The 24484-nt window shown below is 47.4% G+C and overlaps 1 protein-coding gene across 4 annotated transcripts; it reads left to right on the top strand.

Annotated features, from left to right (window-relative positions):
* Positions 1 to 338: 338 nt before the first annotated feature.
* FAM213A (family with sequence similarity 213 member A) lies at positions 339 to 24484 on the top strand. Of its 4 annotated transcripts, XM_008049526.2 has the most exons (7): positions 5531 to 5539; positions 6135 to 6155; positions 11625 to 11804; positions 13761 to 13852; positions 17736 to 17876; positions 18876 to 19040; positions 24073 to 24484. In XM_008049526.2, the coding sequence occupies exons 3-7, from the start codon at positions 11627 to 11629 to the stop codon at positions 24184 to 24186; spliced, it is 690 nt and encodes a 229-aa protein (XP_008047717.1). In that variant the 5' UTR covers positions 5531 to 5539; positions 6135 to 6155; positions 11625 to 11626; the 3' UTR covers positions 24187 to 24484. The 4 variants fall into 4 exon arrangements, with proteins under 4 accessions (XP_021563967.1, XP_021563968.1, XP_008047718.1 ...); XM_021708292.1 differs by lacking the exons at positions 5531 to 5539; positions 6135 to 6155 and adding an exon at positions 339 to 494; XM_021708293.1 differs by lacking the exons at positions 5531 to 5539; positions 6135 to 6155 and adding an exon at positions 351 to 494 and having other exon boundaries at positions 11642 to 11804.

Here is a 24484-nt window from a genome sequence, read left to right as displayed (position 1 = left end):
AAAAAAAAAAAGCCATCAAAAAAAAAAAAAAAAGACTCTTCAAAACCACACTGAAAACTGGCAGGTGACCGGCCTCGTCTACAGGACAGGTGCTTCTAGCTCTTAGTGAGATCCAGCGCCTCCTTTGGACCCAAGCAGCGCCCTAAAGAATGCATTAAGGGCCTACGTTCACCGACTCGCGGAGGAGTGAACCGAACCAATGCTGAGCGAAGAAGGGACCCTCTAGGACGCGCCCGTAGACTCGGAGGTCCAGTGACACCCACGCCACAGGCTGCGATGCCAACCAGCGGGACGGAGGCGGGGCCCGAGCGCTTCGCGCAGGGGGAGGGGCGGGGCGAGTCACGTGGGAGCGGCGCGGCGGAGCGGAGGCGGCGCTGGCGCGGAGCTGCGCAGGCGCGGGGCCTGCCCCTGGGACCCTCGGGCCGGGTGGCTCCGGTCCCTCGGTTCCCAGGCGTCGGGCGCTAGAGCGGGCAGATAGAAGGGAGGCACTTGCGGCGGTGCTTGGCGCGGGGGCTCTGCTAGGCACGTGACGTCCGCGGAAGCGGGGCCCGCCGCGGCGCAGGTGAGGAAACTGAGGCAGGGCCGGGTCGGCTGTGCGCGGGTGGAGGAGATGCCGGGTCTACGAGGTTTGCAGTTCGGGCCCGTCCGGCGCCGACTAGAAGCTCCGAAGACACTCTCGGAGGACAACGCCCCCTAGCGACCCTACGGCGCCGCTCCGCCCGACCCCGCGCGCCGCGGCCGGTCGAAACACCCAGCTCTCGTGTCGGAAGACTCGAGGTCGAGATTGGGCACTGATGTGACGGGCGAAGAGCCCCCTCCTTCCCCGCCCCCAGACTTGAGTGAGCCTGGTGGCACCGATCTACACGGAGTGTTGGGACGGAGGACCGAGAAAAGGGCTCAGCCGTGGCGCGTCCGCCCCACCGAGGTGGGCCTGGGGTCTGCCCGGAGCTGACGAGCCAGCGAACCCGCGCGAGGTGCAGGGCCTGACCGTACTCGTTTGTGTGCGTGCATAGGAGTCGTGTATTTTATGAGGACACGGTTTCTAGCTTTCTTCAGAGGAACCTGTTCCTCTCTTCCCCAAAGGTTATACACTCCTGACTTAAAATTGAGAGGATCCCAAGTGTAAATTTCAAATCACTGTGCAGAGGTCTGGGAATGAAAAGATCAGAACAAGGCACCAATGAAATGATGTATCCTCAGGGTTGTTGCTGGGGCAGGAGGTGAGAAGGAAGTGGAGATGGTTAGAGGCATGGTCCAGCCAAACAAGAGCTATGGGGTAGGGGTTGTGCAGAGCACACCCGAGAGTCCAGAAGCCAGATGCAAGTTCAGGTCCAGCTGATTCGTGCCTCTTTTCCTTACCAAACCATGCTGTTTCTACAGCCCAATTACCTAGAACTCAACTTAGTTTTTGCTGATTGTTTTTCTTGTAATGTATTTTCCTTTAAGCCTGACACATGATTTTTAAAAAGAAAATAATTACTTAGGATTTGTTTTGAAAAGCACTGTCAGGTAGCCAGCTTGTATAGTCTTGGATGCTCCTGCCTTGGCCTAGCCTTAGGGGCTGAAAATTGGGATGCATCCTGCAAGCCCTGGTCTCGTTAGAAGATACTCTTTCATCAGAAAACTCTCCATTTTGTGTGCACATAACGTTTGGAGGTGATCATTAACTAATCTAGAAATGAGGAAGAATTACACATATCTATGGCATTCTTTGTAAGGCAGTTTACAAGGCACCTCCTGTACATTTAATCCTTTGAATTCTTGGAACTCTGTAGAAGGTAACTCCAGAATCATTCCTGTATTTCTGATGCAAAATAGTGCCTTGTCCAGGTTCATACAGTTTGTAAGAAGTAGAATTAAATCTTAGTTATTCTTGGTCTAGCTTTTCTCATATCCCCCTCCTTTATAAGGACATGCCATTTAATTGAGACATTATGCATTGCTCCTGAAAGGATACAGAAGGCATTTCTGATTTTTGTTTCATCAGTTTGTGTAATTTAAATGATGCCCGGAAAGTTTAGTTAGGACTGGAACTCTAGGGTTCAATTCCCTGGCTCTGTTAGTAACTCAGAAATAAGGCAGCTCTTCTGCCAGCTGGGTTCTTACCTTTTTGTACAAAGTTGTACAGAGGCTCCAAATCTCCCTCTGCTGAGACTTGGATGCCAGGAACCATCCAGAGGCGCTGTAGAGGGAGTCAACCTCACCTCTGAGCTCAGTGGCTTCTGCCACAGGGAGAATACAGCTGGGCAATGCCCTTTGCCTTCTCTGGCACTAGTGCAGAAGGCAGTGTTGATTGCTGTAGGGGCAGCATGCGTGTGTGTTGTAGACTGGGCGGACAAGCCAGTGTTCCCACCAGACCTAGAACTTCCATCCAGAGGTAAGCTTGTAGTGACACAGGTGCAGAAGTTGTTTGGCGTTTTGGTCTGTCCTTCAGATGTGCTGCCCATGTAGGAGGTGAATGAATCAGCCTTGTAAAGAAGAGAAAGAATGCTGCCTTACTGTTCTCTGGTGCATTGCTGCATTTCACATTGCCTCACATATACTTCCATGACAATACTCTTGTTTTTAAGAAGACGCTGAGGTTCAGAGGGATGAGCCCGCCTCTCAAAGTCTAAGAGTGAGAACCCAGGATTTTTATCTTTTTTTTTTTTTTTTTTTTTGAGTCAGAGTCTCGCTGTTGCCTAGGCTGGAGTGCAGTGGCACACTCAACAGCCACTATAGCCTCTACCTGCTGGATTTAGGCAATCCTTCCATCTCAGCCTCCCAAGTAACTAGGACTACAGGCGCATACCACCACACCTGGCTAATTTTTTTATTTATTGTAGAGATGAGGTCTTGCCAAGTTGATTAGGCTGGTCTCGAACCCCTGAGCTCAGGCAATCCTCTTGCCTCTGCCTCCCAAACTGCTGAGATTACAGACGTGAGCCACCACGCCTAGCTGATTTTTTATCTTTTAGTTCATTGTTTTTTGTGATACTGCCCTTGCCTTCCTATCCATACCTATATAACTTAATGGTTCAGATGTTCTGAGCCCAGACCAGAGGCTGTGCAGTTGAAGGTAGAATGGCTAGCTCTTTTGGGGGAGCCCTGCAGCTTCAGCATCACTTATCAGAGGAAGGGACCCTCGCAGCCCCCCCATTCTTCACCCTTAGCAGCATATCAAAGTTGCCTAGTAGCTGATTATGTCCTCTTGGTCTGCTTTCAGCATCTGTTCAAAACTGTCTGTATCTGGCATCTGAGAGTAGGGGTTGGGCTAGATCCAGGCAGACAGCCACTCCAAGGAACAGAACTGAGAGCTGAAGACTGAGGCGAGTGCGTGAGAGCTCATTGCAAGAGTGGGTGGGAGGGCGTCTCCTATTGCTTATGGGTCTATGGGTGCCTGTGTCATCAGTCTGCTAGACAAGAATCAACAGGACCTTGTTACTATGGGGAGGAGAGGTGCAAAATGGCTTCTTAGCTGAGAATGGGCAATGTGACCCTTAAGACATTTGGCTTTGGTCTATAAGCTGCTTGCTAATGGTTGGGTTTAGGAGAGGCTGGTGTCTCTCCAGGCATCAGATCTCCTAGGCCCTGTTTATAACAGAGCAGTCTTGGTCTCAGCTTGCTTGAGGCCAGGGAACAGGCTTCAGGACTTTCAGAGTCCCCTTCCAGTCCCCAACCCCCACACTGATTAAACTTCAGAGGCTACTGGCCTGTGACTGGCTGTCTGGGGCCCACAGTGTCCAATACAGGATAAATAGTTATGGACTGGGAGTTGGAAGATCCAGATCTGCATCCTAGTATAGCCACTGACAATCTGCCCTGCTCAAGTAACCTTGAACTAGCCAGCCTCTTTTCAGAGTCTTAGTTTTCTTATTTACTCAATAAAGGAGGGGCTATACTAGAGCTTTGATGAAAGGAGAGGAGAAAGGAAGAGAGCAGCTAGGGAAGATGAAGCCTCCTTTCCAGCCTTGTTCACTGAGGGCCTGAGGCAAGCAGGCCCATGCACACTCTTATTATTATTACTATTTTTGTCTCCCTCAGCACCCTTTCTTCCTTCTCCCCTGCCTCTGCCTCAGGCCACCTCATTCTGAGGAGGGAGGATTCCCTGGGTAGGGCTGGGCTGGGCAGGTATTCCCTTGATGTTTAGAGTATGATGCTGTCTCTACTTGCTTCAGACATTAATTAACCCACCCAGTGCTGATACTTTGATTTATTAAGACTTGATCAGTTTCTCCCAGGAGGCAGCTTCTGGAACAGTCAGGAGTTAGGCCCAGGGAAGGAGGCAGTGAGAATGTGCACACTCTGCAGGACAGCAGTGGTGGCAGGTGCCCCCATGGCTTTCTGGACACCAGATCCCTGTAGTTGCAATCACATGGTACTTTAGAAACTTTGGATGTCAGAGCTGAGACAACCTCATAGAGTTTCTTCCTCTGTCTGTATAGATGACGAGATCCAGGCCCAGAGTGTCTTTGTAGCTACGCAAGATTGCCCTACTAGGGGACAGTGGGTTAGGACCCAACCTAAGGTCACCTAAGCACCAAGCTTGAGTGTTTTCTTTAACATCAAGCCAACCCTGTCCAAAATTACCTTTTGTACTGAGCAGAAATTGGAATTGGGTAGGTATAAGTTAGTTGCAACTCTGCCTCACTCTGGAGTTTGAAGAGTAGAATTCAAATGACCAGGATATGTGTTGAGCTCTGGGGATGCAAGAATGAATAAAACAACAGCCCCTGTCCTCAGATTGGGCTACCATATTGTGGAGACAGACACGAATAACTAAAATACATGAAGTTCATTTGTGCGGTGTGCAGAGTTATATGTGAGTAAACATGCATGCATGCTGTGTAATCAGAAGTGAGGGGCAGTCAGTTGTTGGGGCTTTCAGGAACGGCTTTAGAGAGAAAGTGTTATTTGACCTTATGAGTAAGTAGGCATTTACCTGGTTGGTGTGGGTGGGGAGGGCTTTTTGGTTAAAGGAAACAGTGTGAACAGCAGCAGCACAGGGCCTTACACAGTGAGTGGTCTGGCAAGGGTGTTGCAGTGGTAGGAATGAGGCCAGAAGGGTGGGCTGAAGCCAAGCTGTGGAGGGCCCTGTCGGCCATGCTGAGTTTATTGGTAGCGAGAGTCTGAAAGCAAAGGAAGGATGTGATCAGGTCGGGGTGCGTTCGATCACTCTGGCAACAGCGTGGAGAATAAACTGTAGGGGACCAGACTAGAGCCAAGCCAGGTTCAGTTCTTAAACTTGAACCGAACCTGGTTATTGAAAGTTCAAATTACAGGGGCCGGGGCTTGGACAGCAGCAGGGAATCTGAGAAGAGGATGAGTAGCAGACACATTTTATAAGATGGACAGAACTTCCAGAATGAGTAAGTATGGGCAGTGGGGGTAAAAGAGAAGTAAAATGTGAGTCCTGGGTTTTGACTTGAGCAGATACTTGTGTCATTCGCTGAGCTAGGGAACTCCAGCAGAGAAATGGACTTTAGTTTTGTACGTGGTGGAACAGAGATACTTACAAACCCCCACAGCCCCAAGTGGGAACTTTGGGTCAAGAGCAGCAGTAGGGATTCGGAGTCAATACCAAGATGGTGGGTGAAGTGCTGAAAGAGTGTGGGTTGAGAGATGCTACTTAAGGGGCAGAAAAGGAAGGGAAAGCGAAGGGAGATAACAAGTAGAAGACAGTAGGTGAGGGGCCTCAGTGGTGCCAGCTGACTTTCTGGGCCTGGGGTGAGGAATGGGGTGGGGGGCAGGCTGCACAAGGAGCCACAGAGAAAGGGACATCTTCCTTTGATCTCTACTAGTGCAATATAGGGCTGCGACATATGGGCTTCGCTTCATTAGTCTGCACCGGATACCGAGAGGGAGTCCGTTGGCACTTGGGAAATGTTATAAGCTGCATGACTGCAAATGACTCAAAACTTTGCTCAACTTTTTGAAGGGCTAGGGGGCCTTGGCAGCTTTCCATTTTGATGTTTTCTGAGATTGAATCTTGGCAACTGAAGGAATCCCAGAGTGTCTGGGTGGCCTAATCCTGCCTATGGAGTGACTGAGCTCAGGAGCATAGGCGGGACTCGAAAGCCCCGCCTCCAGCCCTCCCCTGCCTCCTGCACATGACTGCCTGCTCACCCCTGGATCGGCCTCTTTGTCAGAAGGAGCAGGGGTGAACGCTGTGGATGGTGAGTGCCCTGTTCCTAGGTTCGAGCTGCCCAAGACTAGGGGATAAGGGACCAAGTGAGGAGGGGAGGTACCTTGTGGAGGGAAGAGACAGAGTCTCAAAGCTGGAAATGGAAATGGGTTGGGGGGGATTATGATGAGAACCAAGAAAATTCTGACTCCAAAGAGATCTGTTTTTGTTAGACTCATAGGATGCCACTGGGGAGCTTTAGGAACCTTAGCACACTTCATCCAGCCTCATGGAGTTGAGGAAAATGCATCCTGGGGAGGGATGGACCCGGCAGAGCCCCACCATGCATGTCTCCTCCCCAACCCCCATGCCCTTCCCAGACAGAGCTGCCACTTTGAGCTGCCACAGCTGTTGTTTGTTTGTGACCTTATCCTGCTTTACTTTCTGTGGGAGAGGGTGGATCAGATAAGCCCAGCAGTGGGGAACTGAATACTGTAACTGTGTCAGGTGGGGGCTAGCTCTTCTGTAAACAACTTGCTATTCTCTTTCAGAGAAACTGACCCTTTTCTTAACAGAAGGGGGATGGAAAGGGGAAGAAAGAGAGGGTACATCTGGTGTATGGTAAATTTCCTTTAGAGTAAACGTGGTTTGACTATATGTATATTTAATGACTGAAAAAAGAAAATGATTTTTAAAAATTTACTTAAAGGCAAAGGGAATCGTACCCCTTGATCTCCAAAAACTCCCTTCTGAATGTGTGACGATGCAAGGTGTGAGAGTAGAAAGACTGCAAACTTTGGAGTCCTATTCCTGTTGACCTGAGGCCAGGTTGTAGTACCCCTGCTTGCTGGCTGTGACCTTGGGGGAGTTAATGAATTTCTCTGAACCTCAGTATTGTCAGTCTCTAAACAGCATAATCTCTGCATCACAAGACTGTTGAGTGAGTGAAATTAGGCCATGTATGTCAATTGAAATTAAGTAAATGCTGAATTACTGGCCCCCTGTCAGTGGTCTTAGATACCCATGTGAAGGCTGGGCTCAGTTTCTCAACCTGTAATCCCAGCACTTTGGGAGGCCGAGGCAAGTGGATTACCTGAGCCTGTGGGTTCATGACCAACCTGGGCAACTTGGCAAAACCTCATCTCTACAATAAATCAAAAACTTAGCTGGGCGTGGTAGCGTGTGCCTGTAGTTCCGGCTACTTGAAAGGCTGAGGCGGAAGGATCGTCGGAGTCCAACAGGTCAACACTGGGGTGGCAGTGAGTGTGCCACTGCACTCCAGCCTGGGAGACAGAGTGGGACTCCAACTAAGAAAAAAAAAGAGAGATATCCATGTGAAAATGCATTGTATCTGTTTAGATATTAAAGCTCCTTCTGCCTGCCTTTTTTTGTGGGTGGTTCAAGATTTGCGTCTGCGCACACTGCAGCTGGTTGTGGTGGTACATGATCCAAGACGTGCCAGGATGGGAGTTGCTTCGTAGCTCGGGAGGATAGAGGCTTGGCTGAAGGGCTGGCCCTGTGCGCTCTCCAGGTGATCTCAGAAGTGAATGTTCACTGCTTCTCCTTGGCAGAAGAGCCAGCTGCTAGAGGCTCACAGGGAGCCATACATTCACAGAGAGGCCTAACTCTCACCACCAGTCCTGATAACACTCTCGCTCTCTCGGTGTGGTGCTGCCGGGCCTGAGGATGAGGTCCCTCCTCAGAGGGGCGATTCTCTGCTCACACCTTCTGGATCACAGACCAGGGTGAAGTTGGGGGTGGGGTGGAAAACTGTACTCCTAGGGGTTTTGAAGCCCAGATCTTGTACCCTAGCCCTTGAACTTGAGACATAGGAGTTTGGGTTCTCAAGGTGCCTTCAGCACTGACATCCAGTCAGCCTGCTGCTTCCCAGGCTTAGCCCAGTCTCAGTCTCGCGCTTCTATCCTGTCTGCTGTGTCCTACACTAGTTCCAGAGCCACTTGCTTCTGGGTGCTTCTGTGGCTGCCCAGACTGGCTCTCATCTTTGCACTGCCGAGGCCTCATGTTCGTACCTTGCCCAAGCTGCTTCACCTTCCCACTTGCTTTTTTTAAAATTTGTGTTCCAGGCCTGATCATCTTGAGGATTATATGTCATTTCATTTTATGTCCTTTCAAATTGCCATTTTTTTGAATAAATGTTGAGTTGAGTTGAGTTGATTTCCCTCATGCTCAGTAGCAGACAGGCCAAATGCCCATCGTTGGGAAAGGGGAGGGAGAGCCCACTTGCCTCTGTGTGCAGCAGGGGTGTGTTGAAGGATGTGGAGCTGAGGGGTTCTGGACTTCTTGAATGCACTTATGTACCCCAGGAATCAAAGAGAACCCATTTGTAGGATAGCTATAAGGTGGTCTTTGTATACTGATGCAGAAATGCCTCTCAAGTCGGTGATCAGAGACCATTCCGTGTGCTCCTGAGTCAGACACACGTCAGAAATCCAGGGATGTTTTAGAAGTGCGTAAAGGAATAGACATTGTTCCAGGCTCTGGGGAGTCTCCTGTTTACAACAAGCAGGTGAGAGCTGTGGTTTTCCTCCTAATTGGTCTGTGAATTATAATCTAGTAATGTGTAACTTTGCTACGTAAAATAATTAGAAGCAGGCCTTAGAAGGTTCTTTCCTGCTTGGCCCAAGAACTTTGGGTGTTCAAAAACTGTCATCTTCATCTTTCAATTCTGTTGAACTAATTTCTGGCACACATTTGTGGTAAGCCCACTGTGTACCAGGTATGCATTGCTAGGCACAAGATATTAAGATATAAACTGAGGAACACAGTTGAAGAAAAGAAATCTGACTGGTCCAGGCCAGTGTGTCAAGCACATCAGAAGGATCCCAGGTGTGGTTTGGGCACAGGGATGTGTTCTCGTCTGTCTGTGACTGTTGTTGCTTTCCCACAGTAAGCTGAGGGAACAAAAGCTGGGACTTGAGAAGGGTCCAGTTCTTCAAGGCCAGCCTACCCTTGTGACTGTACTTTTTGTGGCTTATGGCCAACCAAGCACAAAGTCCTGAATTATTTGCTGTAAGACAATGCTTCTCCAACTTGAATGTGCTTATAAATCACCTGCCAGTCTGACTAAAATGAAGCTTAAGGTTCCTTATTTCTAGCCAGGCACAGTGGCTCATGCCTGTAATCCTAGCACTTTGGGAGACTGAGGTGAGAGGACTGCCTGAACCCAAGGGTTCGAGACCAGTCTGGGCAACTTGGTAAGACCTCATCTCCACAATAAATAAATAGCCGGGCATAGTGGTGTGCACCTGTAGCTTCAGCTACTAGGAAGGCTGAAGCAGTAGGATCACCTGAACCCAGAAGGTCAGGGCTACAGTAGCTGTGAAGGATCACTGACTGAACTCCAGCTTGGGTGACAGAGTAAGACTCTGAAGTATCACTGGATTTCAGTTTGGGTGACAGAGTAAGACTCTAACTCAAAAAGAAAAAAAAAATCTATTTCTGAGGTGGGGCTTGAGATTCTGAGTTTCTAGAAGGTGCCAATGCTGCCAGCCCACAGACCATATTTTATTTTATTTTATTTTTTATTTTTTGTTTTTGTTTTGAGTTGGAGTCTCACTCAGTTGCCCAGAGTGGAGTGCAGTGGCCGCTCCCGGCCACCGTAGCCTCACCTGCTGGGCTCCGGCGATGCTTCCGCCTCAGCCTTCCAAGTAGCTGGAATTACAGACATGCGCTACCACGCCCGGCTGATTTTTTGATTTATCGTAGAGATGAGGTCTTGCTGCCCAGGCGGGTCTCGAACCCGCGGGCTCAGGCAATCCACTCACCTCAGCCTCCCAAAGGCGCGGGATTACAGGCTGAGCCACCGAGCCCGGCTGATAGACCATATTTTAAGTAGTAACAAGAAATTCTCTCCTAGCTTGAGTCCCTCAAGTTAGAGACACCATAGCAGCACCCCTCCTCCAACATACACACACTGATTTCCCCTTGTTTTTGCTCTTCCCAAGTACATAGATGCCAAATTCCTCTTTCTTAAATGTTTTCATTTTGGTCACCCATTGCCTGGAATTTATCTTTTATGTCTTAAATCTGAATTTCCCAGGCAGCTTCCACACAGGTCTGCCTTTTTCTTCCCAAAGTCATCACCACTCAGTCATTCTTGCCCCACCTCGCTGAAGTGCACCCTTCACAGCCCCCTCCCTTGGCAGTGACATTCAGATTTCCAGACCTTTGCTTGATGCTTTGAGAAACCCTCTCCTGGCCAAGTCCTGTAAGGGAAAGTTGAGTCGGAGTTTAGATAGGCTAAGATTAGGTGCCCCCCTCCACCCCCCACACACATCTAGGCCTAACTCCAGTGATCTAAGCACATGGAAGCAGACTGGTACCTAGGGAGGAAAGCACCACTGTAAGTCAGATGCTAGGATGGCATGTTGGCCTAGTGGAAGCATAGTTATTGTAAGTGGTTGTCAGGAGAAGGATGGCTGGGTGGGTATCTGGTGGGCTGGCTCCAGGAGCTGTTACCCACAGGCACAAGGCTTCCCAGCTGGAGGGAGTCAGTTAGGCACCCAGGCCCAACCTGGGAACAAGGCTGAATTCTGACAGGACCTGCCTGGGACTCCATTTCAGTTGCAGAGACCCTTGCCTCATGCAGGCATCTTCTGCCCAGCCTCCTCAGAGGCAGACACCACAGCACCGGCTTTTTCTGATTTAATGCCTGCTGGCTCAGTCTCTGCTCCCATGTTTGGCAGACATCTGTGTAGTTCTGTTTGGGGCGGGGGGAGATGTCAGATTGCACACTGGTGTTTAACAGTGGCTGTCAGTAGGTGCTTCAGAGGATATTTGCTGTCTTGTTGACTGTGGTTTTATGTAATGCCTTTTTTGTTTGTTTTGTTTTTACCTCATTGTTTTTCTAATGAGGGAAAAATAAAACTATTCTTAGTTGGGAGAAATTTACTGAGACTGCCTGCTTAACATGAGTGAGGCCCTGCTGGGCACTGACTGGGGGCTTGATAAGGAACATATGGTCCTTCTTTCTGGAGGATTCTCAAACTAAAGAGAAAAGGAGATAGGGTAACAAAACAATGTGATTGGTGTTCTAAATATCTTCTCATCACACCAGAGAAAGCTGCCCCTAACCTGGGAGACGATAGCTGGGCCACCTGTACTGGGAAGGAGAATCAGGCATTGATAAGGAGTGGGGTGAGGAGGTAATCTGCCTCCAGGGGACCCAGCAGAGCAGGGCACCACAGAGCTGGGGGCTGTAGCCTGGGGTGGGAGAAGGATCAGAAAGAGAAGCACCTGAGAAGGCCATCCTCTCTCTGTTGTCACTCCTGACACCCTGGTGAGCTCCCTGTGGCAGAAACCTCCATGTGTCTGTTGCATTCCCAAGCTCTGGCAGCACAGGTGTTTAGTCATCCTTGTCCAGTGTCATCTCTGAGGCTACTGCTCCCCCATCCCATCCTGGCTTCCTGGTTGGCTGCCCCACTACAGCCTTGCATGGGAGATCAGATTCCACCTATCCTGTGGGAGCAGTAACGTCTTCTTCCTTCCTCTCAATCTCCAGAAATGTCTTTCCTCCAGGACCCAAGTTTCTTCACCATGGGAATGTGGTCCATTGGTGCAGGAGCCCTGGGGGCTGCTGCCTTGGCACTGCTCCTGGCCAACACAGACGTGTTTCTGTCCAAGCCCCAGAAAGCGGCGCTGGAGTATCTGGAGGATATAGACCTGAAAACACTGGAGAAGGGTAAGTGGTGACCCTGCTGGTCTCAGTACTTTTCCAAGGTACTGGGATGCAGAATTACTTGCTTTTTTATTTTTAAAAGATCTCTTTTTTTAATTGAAAAGGCACTCTAACAATGTTAGAAAAAAATGGAATAATTGTCTTGTTTTTGAGTTGGAGTCTCACTCTGTCACCCAGACTGCAGTGCAGTGGCCGCTCCCGGCCACCGCAGCCTCGACCTGCTGGGCTCCGGCGATCCTTCCACCTCAGCCTTCCAAGTAGCTGGAACTACGGGCACACGCTATCATGCCCGGCTAATTTTTGATTTACTGTAGAGATGAGGTCTTGCCAAGTTGCCCAGGCAGGTCTCGAACCCACGGGCTCAGGCAGTCCACTCACCTCAGCCTCCCAAAGCGCGGGATTACAGGCTGAGCCACCGAGTCCGGCTCAGGAATAATATTTTTTAAGCTACAAATAATTCAGTTACCCTAACACAATAATCATTTTCATTTTGGCAAATTCCTTTCCATGTATACATATGATTAGATAATTGTGATCTTGGTGTAAGTGCGATTTTACAGTTTAGCTTTTCTTACCAAAAGCCTTTTCACTCTCAGTTGTTATCTCTCAAACTAATATGGTAAGTTGCTCCATAATATTTAGTAATAATTACTATCGTTTACTAAACCAGCCCTTCCAGAGTGTATTCTGAGGAATTCCAGTCTTGTGGGATCTTATCCAGTTCCATGTTCTGCTACTCAGCATGGGGCCTGGCACTCAGTGGATTTGCTTATTCAAATGAAGTGTCAGCCCCTACCATGATGAAGCTGCAGTTTGTGAGGACGTGCTTTAAGCTCACACCTATAGAACAGGCCTGCTTGTCTCCCTCTTCTTGAAGACCCCCTAGAGTCCATCTGTGGACAACTGAGAGCCACACACTCAAGTGCAATATCTCTGCCTTCATTGCATGCTCTCACTGTTAGAGCTGGAGCTTGGTGGGATTTCCATAATGCCAGTGGTGTGACAGGAAAGTGTGATAGGTGAAGGTTGGATCTCATTGACCGAGTGATCTCCAGGTTAGACCCCTATGGGAGCCAACCATTGTCATCTGTTCAGTGAGTGAGGAAGTTGTCAAAGGAAGGCAGGAGTTGTGATTGTGCAGATTTATGATGGGTCACCTTAATAAGGCACTAAGAAACCTTGCAGAGAGACTTGTTAAGTTTTGTTCAGCTCAGGTTTCTCTATCTTACTTGATTACAGACTCTACCCTGTCTCTTCTTCCCCATCCCCATAACATTCCATGGGGACACAAATCCCTCTGGGAAATCCTAAAATAATAAGAGCTCATACTTACTGAGCCCTTACTAATTCTATATTACGAGACACTGCGGCAACCACTTTTATATTAATCTTGTAATACTCCCTGCAACCCAAAGTGGAGCTACTAGATACCTGTATTTTGCAAATGAAAAAGCTGAGCTTCAAAGAGAAAAAATAGCTTGCCAGGGTCACAAAAGTAGATTCAAACCTTGTCTGACCTTGGAACCAGGCTTGAACTCTGGTAATGTACCACCCTAAAGCATCTCCTTGTTGGGCATTTCTACTTTCCTCTGCTAATAATATTGCAGTTATATTTAGATTAAAATTTGCATGAGATTTTTTTTCAGTTTGGGCCATGTTTCTACCCTAAAGGATTGTTATAATATCTGATGACATCAGTGATCAAGGAAATTGCGATTCTTCCAGAAATGTTCTAGTTTACAATGTTCAAGTTTGAAAATAGATTTTTATGGAGGAGGAACCTTTCGAGTATACAGTGGGATTCTTAAATATTCCCTGTGCTTCCTATTTTTCTTTTCCCATATGAGAAATGCCTGTCCAGGCCCTCTGACCTCAGCTTAGCTTAGTGTAGTTCGCAAGCTGCCTAGTGATGGGGCTGGGCTGGGAGGAGATACTGAATTTTCTTTTCTTCTCTCTCAGAACCAAAGACTTTCAAAGCAAAGAAGCTCTGGGAGAAAAATGGAGCTGTGATTATGGCTGTGCGCAGGCCAGGCTGTTTCCTCTGTCGAGAGGTGAGTGCATTTGAGGGACTGTTCAGAGAAAAGGATCCCGATGCAGGGGCCAGTGCATTTCCAGCCAGGACCAAGGGCTTCATCAACACTGATCTGTTCTCTGTTATTTGTTCTAGGTATATATTTCTTTTGGCTCATTTCCTTTTTGTGTTTTAACAACGTGCTATCTCCTGCTGGGGTTAGCAATAGATCTGACTTACCCTTAGTACTCTTAAGCCTTTCACCCTGTACTGTACGTCTGTACCTCGGATGGTCCTCCCATTTAATCAAGGGCAGCGACCAGTTTCAGTTCCATGTTCCTGATGCTCCCCATGGGCCTTGGCACACAGAAGGGATTTGTTTATTGAAATTGGGTGTCTACCCACATCTTTATAAATAAATAAATATATAAATAAATAAATAAAATTAAAGAAAAGAAAAGAAATTGGGTGTCTGGATTGCTACTGATTCCAGTATGGTCTGCCCCTTCCTTTGATGAAGTTGCAGCCTATGGGGAAACACTTTGGCGGCACATGTTAGAACAGACCTGCCTTTCTCCCTCTTCTTGGGGATCTCCTAAAGAGCCCATTGTGGACAACTGAGAGCTGCACACTCAAGCGTGGTATATCTGTGCCGCCTCACTGTGTGCTCTCAGCATTGAATCTGTAGCTTGGTAGGAGAATTTCAGTCATGCCGATAGTGTGAGTACATTTGGCTTGAGAGTTTGGTGAAAGTTGGGCTCACTGACTAAGTGGTCTCAAGGTTGGCCCTGCAAAAGGGAAGTCATTGTCATCTGTTCAATTAGTGAGGAAGCTTGTCAAGGGAAGGCAGGCAGGAACTGTGATTGTTGAAATACAAAATGCTAGTGCCAGAGTGAACACTGCAAATACTTGAGTCCAGCCTTGTCACTTTACAGATGGGTAAACTGAGGACCAGGTTTGGTGACCTGTCCATGGTCACACAGCTAGTCGGTGGCAGAAGATCCTGGTTCTGAGATCACTGCCTTGCCTGGAAGAAAACTGGGAATGATGGTACTCCTATCTTGAGACAACTTGGCTTCTCAAGTAGCGACTGTGGCCCTGCCCAAATTATTATGCTCATCCATCTGGTTGCCCTCCCTGACCCCGAGGCATTTCCTTTCAGCTTTGTGGATCTCTCCATGCTTGTATGGTTGGGTTGGCAAAGAGTCCTTGTGCACTGCTGGATGCATCTGCACCAGCTTACCTTCAAGGCGCTTTTGTGTCTGTTGTATCTCAGTGGTTCCTCAACATGTCCCTTGGAAATACAGCTTCTTGTTATTCTTATTACAGAGAAGGAAACAGGTACAGAGGTTGTAACAAAGCCACACTGCTTGGGGAGGTGAATTAGCATCCTAATCCTATAACAAATTATCCCAAACTTGGTGACTTTAAACAATACAAATTTGTCTTATAGTTCTGGAGGTCAGAATTCCAAAGTGGAATCTGGTTGCATTCCTTCTGAAGGCTGTAGGGAAGAATCCATTTCTTTGCCTTTTCCAGCTTCTAGAGGCCACCTGTATTCCTTGGCTCATGGCCCCTTCCTCTGTTTTTAAAGTTAGCAATGGCTGGTTAAGTCTTCTTGTACTGCATCACTAAGACACCAGCTTTTATATCTTTCTCTTCCACATTTAAGAACCTTGGGACTACTTTGGACCCACCTAGATCATCTAGGATAATCTCCTTAGTTGAAGGTTAGCTGGTCTGGCTTGGTGACTCAGCCTATTAATTTCAGTGTTTGGGGAGGCTGAGGTGAGTGGATTGCCTGAGACCACGGGTTCGAGAACCACCTGGGCAACTTGGCGAGACTTCATCTCTACAAGAAATCAAAAATTAACCGGGCATGGTAGTGCACGCCTGTAGTTCCAGCTACTTGGAAGGTGGAGGCAGAAGGATTGCCAGATCCCAGCAGGTCGAGGCTGCAGTGGCTGGGAGCAGGCGCAGAGTGGGTGACAGAGTGAGTGACAGAGTGAGACTCCAACTCAAAAAAAAAAAAAGAAAGTTAGCTGATTAACAACCTAAACTTCATCTCAGCCTTAATGTCCTCTTGCTGTGTAACATAACATATTCACAGGTTCCAGGAGTTCAAATGTGGACATCTCTAGAAGCTTATTCAACCAGGTAGGTGGAGTTGAAATGGCTTTTGATTCTAAATCTGTGATGCATCCAAATACCAACATGGAAACGTGTTTTGACTTGATTTCTCAAGGCTGGTGAATCCCCAAGATTCCAAGAGTAGCAGCTCTCCCTGATTATAAGCTGTTTCCTTTCCACTAGCCTGTGGCCTGGCAGAACATCTTGTGGAAACTTATGTTTCCAGAAGGATGGTCAGATGGCAGTCTGAGTTATTTTGATGGCCCAGGGAGGAGGTGTGTGACTCAGTTTCCACTTAATGGCTTTGTATAATGCCATACTGAGAGTAAAGAGCCCAGGAAAACTGAGTAAAACCTTTTGTTTCACAAACAGATGGTCTTTGATCACATCAGATGTTGTAGTCCTCTCTGTTCTAGGGCAGAATTTGCCAGTCACTGAAGCTCTTGATAAATGTATAGTAATCAATTCTGCTTCATTAGATATTTTTCTTCCTTTTTTTTTTGAATCGTAGTCTCACTCTGTCACCCAGGCTAGAGTGCAGTGGCACACTCACGGCCACTGCAATCTCGATCTGCTGGGCTCAGGCAGTCCTTTTGCCTCAGCCTTCCAAGTAGCTGAAACTACAGGCATGGGCTCCTACACCCAGCTAATTTTTTTTTTTTAATTGTTGAGACAAGGTCTCACCAAGTTGCTCAGGCTTGTCTCAAACCCCTGGATTCAGACAATCCTCTCGCCTCTGCCTCCCAAACTACTGGGATTACAGGTGTAAGCCACCACACCTAGCTTTTTTTCTTTTAGAAAATAAATAAAAAATTAAATGTCATTGCTACCATACAGTGGTGTAAATGTATTGGAGATGAGTAGGCTTTGTTGAAAGCATTTCCTTGCTAATTCTTTACTTCTGACACCAAATGTGATAAAGGAAATAGTTCTTAATGTTGAAACCTTAGGATGACTCATGCTGTTTCATTTATTCATCCAGCACTCAGTTCCTGAGGGTCAGGGATGTCTGTACCTCTCAGCTCAGCTTTTCACCATTGTCCCGCCTTCAAATCTTTCCACCTGGTATTTAGTGCTGACTGTATATCCAAGTTCCAGGAAATGGAAGACATAGTTTTTGTGTCTGGGAGACACATTTGGGATCCTGTGACAACACTCAACTTAGTGGTAACTTATAGACTCGTTACAAAAAAAGTCGTTCATTAAACAGGGAAGATAGAATATGTACAGAGAAGCAGGGCTTCAATCCTGGCTGGACCAGCCAGGAAGATCTTTTTGGAACCAGGGCTACCTTTCCAGGGGGTAGAGTTGAACTGGAGAGAGAAGGAAAGTTTTTGTAGGGGAGGAGAGTGAGCAGAATGTGGAGGCAGCCATTCACATGGCCTGAGCGGGAAGTGTCTGCTGGGCCCTTATGCTCATTTTCTGTAGTGCAGAGGGGAGGGACTGGGAGATGAGGCAGGAGAGAAGCACCTCGTAGGTAGGAGTAGAAGATGTTTCTGGGTGCATCCTCATATTTATGACTGCTGCCTAGGCTATGGTCAGGACACTCATAACAGAACCTTTGCCTCCATTCCTACTGTGGAGAAGACAGGAAGCCTGGGCTGAGGAGGGTACCTGACACCTTTCACTGAGGCCTAGTGCCCAGCTGGAGCAGACGCATGCTAGTCTACACAGGCTAAATTGTTCCTCTATGTTCAATGCCAGCCATGCTCTGGGCCTGTTGGGAAGAGAGGTTGTTTGTTGGCTGCAGAGCCACAGAAGTTCATGTTTCTGAACCTTGGTGTCTTCTGCAGGAGGCTGCGGACCTGTCCTCCTTGAAACCCAAGCTGGATGAACTGGGTGTCCCCCTCTATGCAGTAGTGAAGGAGCAGATCAAGACTGAAGTGAAGGATTTCCAGCCTTATTTCAAAGGGGAAATCTTCCTGGATGAGAAGGTGTGTCTGCTGGGAGCCTTTTGGACACAGACTGCTGGGGATTGTGTTCAATTTTGGAGAGTTTGGTGACCCAGGGTGTGTCTGGCCTGGAACTGGAGGTTGGCTTCCCCTTCAGCGCCCTGAACTTGGAGGGCATTTTCCAGCTCTCGAAGCAGAGCTCGAGCAGACATTTTAAAGCCGTCCCCTCAGTTACAGATGGTCCTTGATTAATGATGGTTCAATTTCTAACTTTTCAACTTTATGATGGTGTGAAAGCGATACAGTAGAAGCTGTGCTTTGAGGACCCATACAACCATTCTGTTTCTCACTTTCAGTATTCAATAATTACCTAACATAGTCAACACTTGATTATAAAATAGACTTGTTACATGCTTTTGCCCATCTGTAGGATAATGTAAGTGTTCTAAGCATGTTTAAGATACTCTGGGTTACACTATGATGTTCAGTAAACGTGTATTAGATGCATGTTAACATACAGTATTTTCAGCTGACGATGATGGGTTTATCAGGATGTAACTCCATTGGGAGTCATGGAGCATTTATATTACTAAAGCTCTTGCTATAGTGTGACCTGGGAGGGTAGGAAATAGCTGAAACCCCATCAGGTTATTCCTAGCACAAACTTTCTGTCCCCTAATTCATTGCAGCCATATTTCTTTCCCCTCTACTCCCATTTCTGCAGACGTTGGCACTGGTACCACCCTGGCAAGTGCAAGAACTAGTGAGAAGTTAGAGTAAAAGTTGAAAGCTGCAAATCTGTTTCCCTAGGTTGGGCCTGCCTTGAGGTTGAAAACTGGACCCAGCAGGGTTCTTTGTTTCCTCAGGCAATTGAGAGAGGTCCTGGGTGGGAGCTACGTGTGTTTTAGGTCAGGGAGCGGACACAAACCGGCAGGCTTTGGGTCTTTGCCTGCGAGCAAATGCCCTGTCTGGAGCCTTGCTTCCCAGGAGAAGGCAGGCATATAGGCTACTCATGTGAGATCTATCTTTTTCACTCAATAGAAAAAGTTTTATGGTCCACAAAGGCGGAAGATGATGTTCATGGGATTTATTCGTCTGGGAGTGTGGTACAACTTCTTCCGGGCCTGGAATGGAGGTTTCTCTGGAAACCTGGAAGGTGAAGGTTTCATCCTCGGGGGAGTTTTTGTGGTGGGATCAGGAAAGCAGGTAAGTTATTGGTGTTTATTTTGCATCTGTGAGTGTCTGTGTCTGTGTGTGTGAGACCCCAGCCAGAGACCAGGGGTGGGTGTTGACTTTCCCTATTTGAGGTCTTCTAGCCTTCCTTCTGGCAAGCCAGGGAGCACAAGGAAGGGAAAGGAGGGCAGTTGTCATTTATCACACATCTGTTTCCTGCTGGTACCTCACATATACATCACAGTGACACCATGAAATAGTCTGATCATTCTGTAGACAAGGAACTTGAAACTAAGAAGGAATGAATGACTACACCAAGGAGCACAGTTCATGGGTGACTCTGCTGGGGCCTGAACACTGGTTTTCTGACTTCAGGTTGTTTTCTGTGCTTGAACAAAAGCATAGTTTTTATTCTGTTTGTGAATGTATTCACTTGCAGTGTTCCCAGGCTATCAAGGATGGACAGTAGAGAAAAGTGAAGAGGAAAGAAGGAAGAAAAACAGTTCTAATTAGGGGAAGCAGCAAGAAGTTGGGGGAGATCATGTTTTTCCCTGTAGGGGTCTTGGTGTTGGGGCTGCCCCAGAAGAGGAAACCTACTGCTCTGCAGACAGACTATTGTAGGTCAGAACACTAAAGGAAGGCATAAAAAGAAGAAATGGCGTTGACTGGTAGCTCACACCTGTAATTCCAGCAATTTAGGAGGCCAAGGTAGGAGGGTTGTTTGAGTCCAGGAGTTTGAGACCAGTCTAGGCAACATAGCAAAACTTCGTCTCACAAAAAAATCAAGAAAATTAGCCGGGAGAGGTGCCAAGCACCTATAGTTCCAGCTACTCAGGAGGCTGAGGCCAGGGAGTAGAGGCTGGTGATCATGCCACTGCACTCCAGCCTGGACAACAGAGTGGGACTCTGACTCAAAAAAAGAAAAAAAAAGAAGAAGAGATGGGGATTTTTGTGGGCCCAAAAGGCAGGTGTGCAGTATTTTTAGTATTTATCTATTTATTTGTTTTTTATTTTTTGAGTTGGAGTTCACTCTATCACCCAGGCCGGAGTGCAGTGGCATGCTCATGGCCACTACAGCCTTACATGCTGGGCTCAGGTGATCCTTCTGCCTCAGCCTTCCAATTAGCTGGAACTAAAGTCATGTGCCACTGCACCCAGCTAATTTTGATTTATGGTAGAGCCGAGGTCTCATCAAGTTGCTCAGGCTGGTTTCGAACCACTGGGCTCAGGCAATCCTCTCTCCTCCACCTCCTAAAGTGCTGGAATTACAGACTTGAGCTACCGCACTCAGCTATTTTTAGTATTTTTTTTAAATTTTTTAATTTTAAAACTGTGGGGTACAATTCAGGTTTAGGTATACAAATGTTCATTATGCAGGTACCCTTGTTGATGAAATGTGGCCCCCTCCCCTGGTATTTTTAGTATTTTTAATATCTGCCCCCTGTCTGAGTTTGGGCAGCCTTGAGCTGTGGTGACTCCTCCAACCTGGAGGGCAGTGCCAGCAAAGGCCGTGTGAATGTGTAGCAGGGATGGGGCAAAGTGGATGCGGACTGGTCATGGCACAGGAGGAGGACCTGGACTGGTGACCTGACTTCTAGGCTTGTTTCTGCCAACCTTGGGCATGACATTAACATATGTAGAAAGTGTTTTCTTTCTATAGAAAAATGGAGCTTGTCTAATTGTTGGATCTCACTACTAACATTGATAATTACATATATTTCTCAATTTGAGAAGAATAAAAGAACACAGAAATCCTTTGATTTTTAAGCTTTATTTCTTTTGTTTTCCCTTTACACTTTGGTATCTGCTTTTGCTTGACTGTATTAGAATTTAGCATAAAACAATGTCTGATTTAACATAATCCTATTTGCAGATTTTCTGGTAAATCTGTTAAAATGTCTTAGTGATAATGGCTGCCAGTGAGTGCCTGCTTTGTTCCAGGTGCTCGAATACAAGATCGTATGTCTCCCTCACAACCAGTCTGAGATGTAGATATTTTTATTCCCAGCTACATGTAAGAAAGTGGGCCTAAAGATATGAAATAACTCAGCCAAAGACACAACTAGTAATTGGTACAATGGAAATGAAATCCAGGTCTGTCCAGGTCCAGAGACCTGCCCTCCCCCTGCACGTAGCCTCTCCTTAGAGGTGGTTCCCAGTGACCCTTTCCAGATGCCCTTAAACTTAGGCCACTTGTCCAGAGAATTGCCCATCCTCTTCCTGCTCTGGCACTGTGGGCTTCCTTTCTTCTTGTCTCTGCCTTTTTGTGGCCTCTGGGGCACAGCTTGGCATACCTGCCAGCCTTTTCTTGCCTAGCAATGACTCATCTGGTGTTCACGGGCCCTGCTGGCACAGTTCTTGTGTTGCTAGGTTTCTTGTTTGACTTTGTTGGTACTCCCTGGAGCTTCTGGACATCATCCTTCCAGGTGGAAGGTTGTCTGGGCTGGCTGAGCTTCAGGATTTACCTCAGTTCTTGGGAGTAGAGTTTTTGCAGTCCTACCACACCAGGTGCTACTCAGTGGGGATTTCCTTGGTAATAGTAATCTTTAAAGCATGCTTACTTTAAAGAAGAAAAATGAGCTGGGCTCGGTGGCTCAGCCTGTAATCCCAGCGCTTTGGGAGGCTGAGGTGAGTGAATTGCCTGAGCCTGCAGGTTCGAGACCCGTCCGGGCAACTTGGCGAGACCTCATCTCTACAACAAACCAAAAAATCAGCCAGGCATGGTAGTGTGCGCCTGTAGTCCCAGCTACTTGGAAGGCTGAGGCGGAAGGATTGCCAGAGCCCAGCAGGTCGAGGCTGCGGTGACCAGGAGCAGCCACTGCACTCCAGTCTGGGCAATGGAGTGAGACTCCAAATCAAAAAAACAAAAAGAAGAAAGATGGCCAGGCACAGTGGCTCACTCCTGTAATTCCACCACTTTGGGAGGTGGAGGCAAGAGGATTGCCTGAGCCCAGGGAATCAAGACCGGCCTGGACAACTTGGCAAGACCTCTCTCTACAATAAATCAAGAAATTAACCAGGCATGGTGGCATATGCCTGTAGTTCCAGCTACTTGGAAGGCTGAGAAAGAAGGATTGCCTGAGCCCAGTAGGTCAAGGCTGTGGTGGCCATGAGCGTGCCCCAGCACTCCAGCTTAGGTGACAGAGTGAGACTCCAACTAGAAAAAAAAAAACACTAAGAAAGAAGTACGCTATAGAAAATTGTAAAATGACAGAACAACAGGAGATGGGAAGAACCATCCTGTGAGCTCAAACATCATAGACTATCTATTGGAACAAAACTGAGTGGCCTGCCTGTCTTTCTTTTTTAGAAAACTGTATCTTGCTGGGCTCGGTGGCTCAGCCTGTAATCCCATGCCTTTGGGAGGCTGAGGTGAGTGGATTGCCGGAGCCCGCAGGTTCGAGACCCGCCTGGGCAGCGAGACCTCATCTCCACAATAAGTCAAAAAAAATCAACCAGGCGTAGTAGCACATGCCTGTAATTCCGGCTACTCGGAAGTCTGAGGTGGAAGGAGCACCAAGCCCAGCAGGTCGAGGCTGCGGTGGCCGGGAGCGGCCACTGCACTCCAGTCTGGGCGACAGAGTGAGACTCCGACTCAAAAAAAAAGAAAACTGTATCTTAGTGGGACTCAGTGGCTCAGCCTGTAATCCTGCACTTTGGGAAGCTGAGGTGAGTGAATTGCCTAAGCCCGCAGGTTCGGGACCCGCCTGGGCAACTTGGCAAGACCTCATCTCTACAATAAATTAAAAAAAAATTAGCCAGGTGTGGTAGCGTACACCTGTAGTTCCAGCTACTTGGAAGGCTGAGGCGGAGGGATAGCTGGAGCCCAGCAGGTCGAGGCTGTGGGGGCCGGGAGCAGCCACTGTACTCCAGCCTGGGTGACAGAGTGAGACTCCAACTCAAGAAAAAAAAAAAGAAAGAAAACTGTATCTTATTAAAATAGATGTTCTCTGTTCATTTAACAGTGTATTGTGAACATTTTTCTATGTTATTTTATATTCTTAGTGTTTTTAATGACTGCATTATGCTTCATTGAGCAAATAAATAGTTTTCTGATCTGCTTCCCTGTAGTCACCATAGTGTGGTGGGACTTTTTATTTTTCTAAAGCTTTATAAATAACGATACAACATATTTACAGTTTTTTTTTTTTTTTGAGTTGGAGTCTCACTCCGTCACCCAGACTGGAGTGCAGTGGCTACACTCCCGGCCACACCCTTGATCTGCTGGGTTCCAGCGATCCTTCCGCCTCAGCCTTCCAAGTAGCTGGAACTACAGGTGTGTGCTATCACGCCCGGCTAAATTCTTTGATTTATTGTAGAGATGGGTTCTCGCCAAGTTGCCCAGGCGGGTCTCGAACCCTCAGGCTCAGGCAATTCACTCACCTCAGCCTCCCAAAGCGGGGGATTACAGGCTGAGCCACCGAGCCTGGCTTGTTTTTTAATTTAAGATGAATTCCCATATGCCATGGGTCAAACAAAGAACTCTAACAAGTATTCCTTGATGCCAATCTCAAACACATTATCTTTTTTACCACTTTAGACTTTTTTTGGGGATATCTTGTGTCTTAGTGCATTTTGCTTCACAGTAGCAGAAGTGACCTACGATTTCTTAGGATGACTAAAAGACAGAGAGGGTCTCCCTTTCAGATTGACATTCAGTGCCTGCCAGAGTCTGACCTCTGAGTGAAAATCTCTTGTTTCATTTCCATACCTTTAGGCCTTTTTGTGTTCACTTCATTCTGTTCTCTTCACTTGAAATGATTTTTACCTGCATCTCTACCTGTAGACATCCTGGTTACCATCCATGCGTTAGCATCTGTGGAGCCTTCTCTGACCACTCTTGTCATAAGTAATCACTCCTGACTTTTTGCTCCTACAGTGCTGCCAGTACAGTCCAGCTTTGTGCTGTTGCCTTCCCTGAGCTACCTGCCCCAAAGACTGAACTCTCTGAGGGCAGGAACCAGCCTGATTTGGATCTGTTTGACAGACAGCCGACCCTCAGTGTCTGTCTCATGAATGAACAACTCAGAATGAGGACTGACATTTCCTCTTGTTTCTTTTTTAGGGCATTCTTCTCGAGCACCGAGAAAAAGAATTTGGAGATAAAGTAAACCCACTTTCTGTTCTGGAAGCTGCTAAGAAGATCAAACCACAGACTTTGGCCTCAGAGAAAAAATGATCATGTGAAACTGCCCCAGCTCAGGGATAACTAGGGGCATTCACCTGTGTTCACGGGATGTGTTTGTGTCCCTAAGGAGCTAGAAACCCACTAATACCAAATGCTCATATGGCTCATTAATATATTGGGCAAACAACCCCAAAACAACACTGACAAAAATCTAAGAAACTAGTATAGGTTATTTCAGCTAAAACCTAGAAAATCCAAGGCTTAAAATTGACTGCTGCACTTCATTACAAATGTGTATGGTATTTTTTTTTTTTTGAGGTGGAGTCTCACTCTGTCGCCCAGACTGGAG

The sequence above is a fragment of the Carlito syrichta genome, unplaced genomic scaffold (assembly GCF_000164805.1).
Source record: "Carlito syrichta isolate Samal-C Ts95f unplaced genomic scaffold, Tarsius_syrichta-2.0.1 Scaffold135717, whole genome shotgun sequence".
In the NCBI taxonomy this organism is placed as follows: domain Eukaryota; kingdom Metazoa; phylum Chordata; class Mammalia; order Primates; family Tarsiidae; genus Carlito; species Carlito syrichta.
This window is presented reverse-complemented; position numbering and strand designations above follow the sequence as displayed.

Coding starts and splice junctions, on each gene's coding strand:
- FAM213A (XM_021708292.1), top strand. CDS start 11,627: ATGTCTTTCCTCCAGGACCCAAGTTTCTTCACCATGGGAATGTGGTCC. Junction 13,853..17,735: donor GCTGTTTCCTCTGTCGAGAG/GTGAGTGCATTT, acceptor TGTCTTCTGCAG/GAGGCTGCGGACCTGTCCTC. Junction 17,877..18,875: donor AAATCTTCCTGGATGAGAAG/GTGTGTCTGCTG, acceptor TTCACTCAATAG/AAAAAGTTTTATGGTCCACA.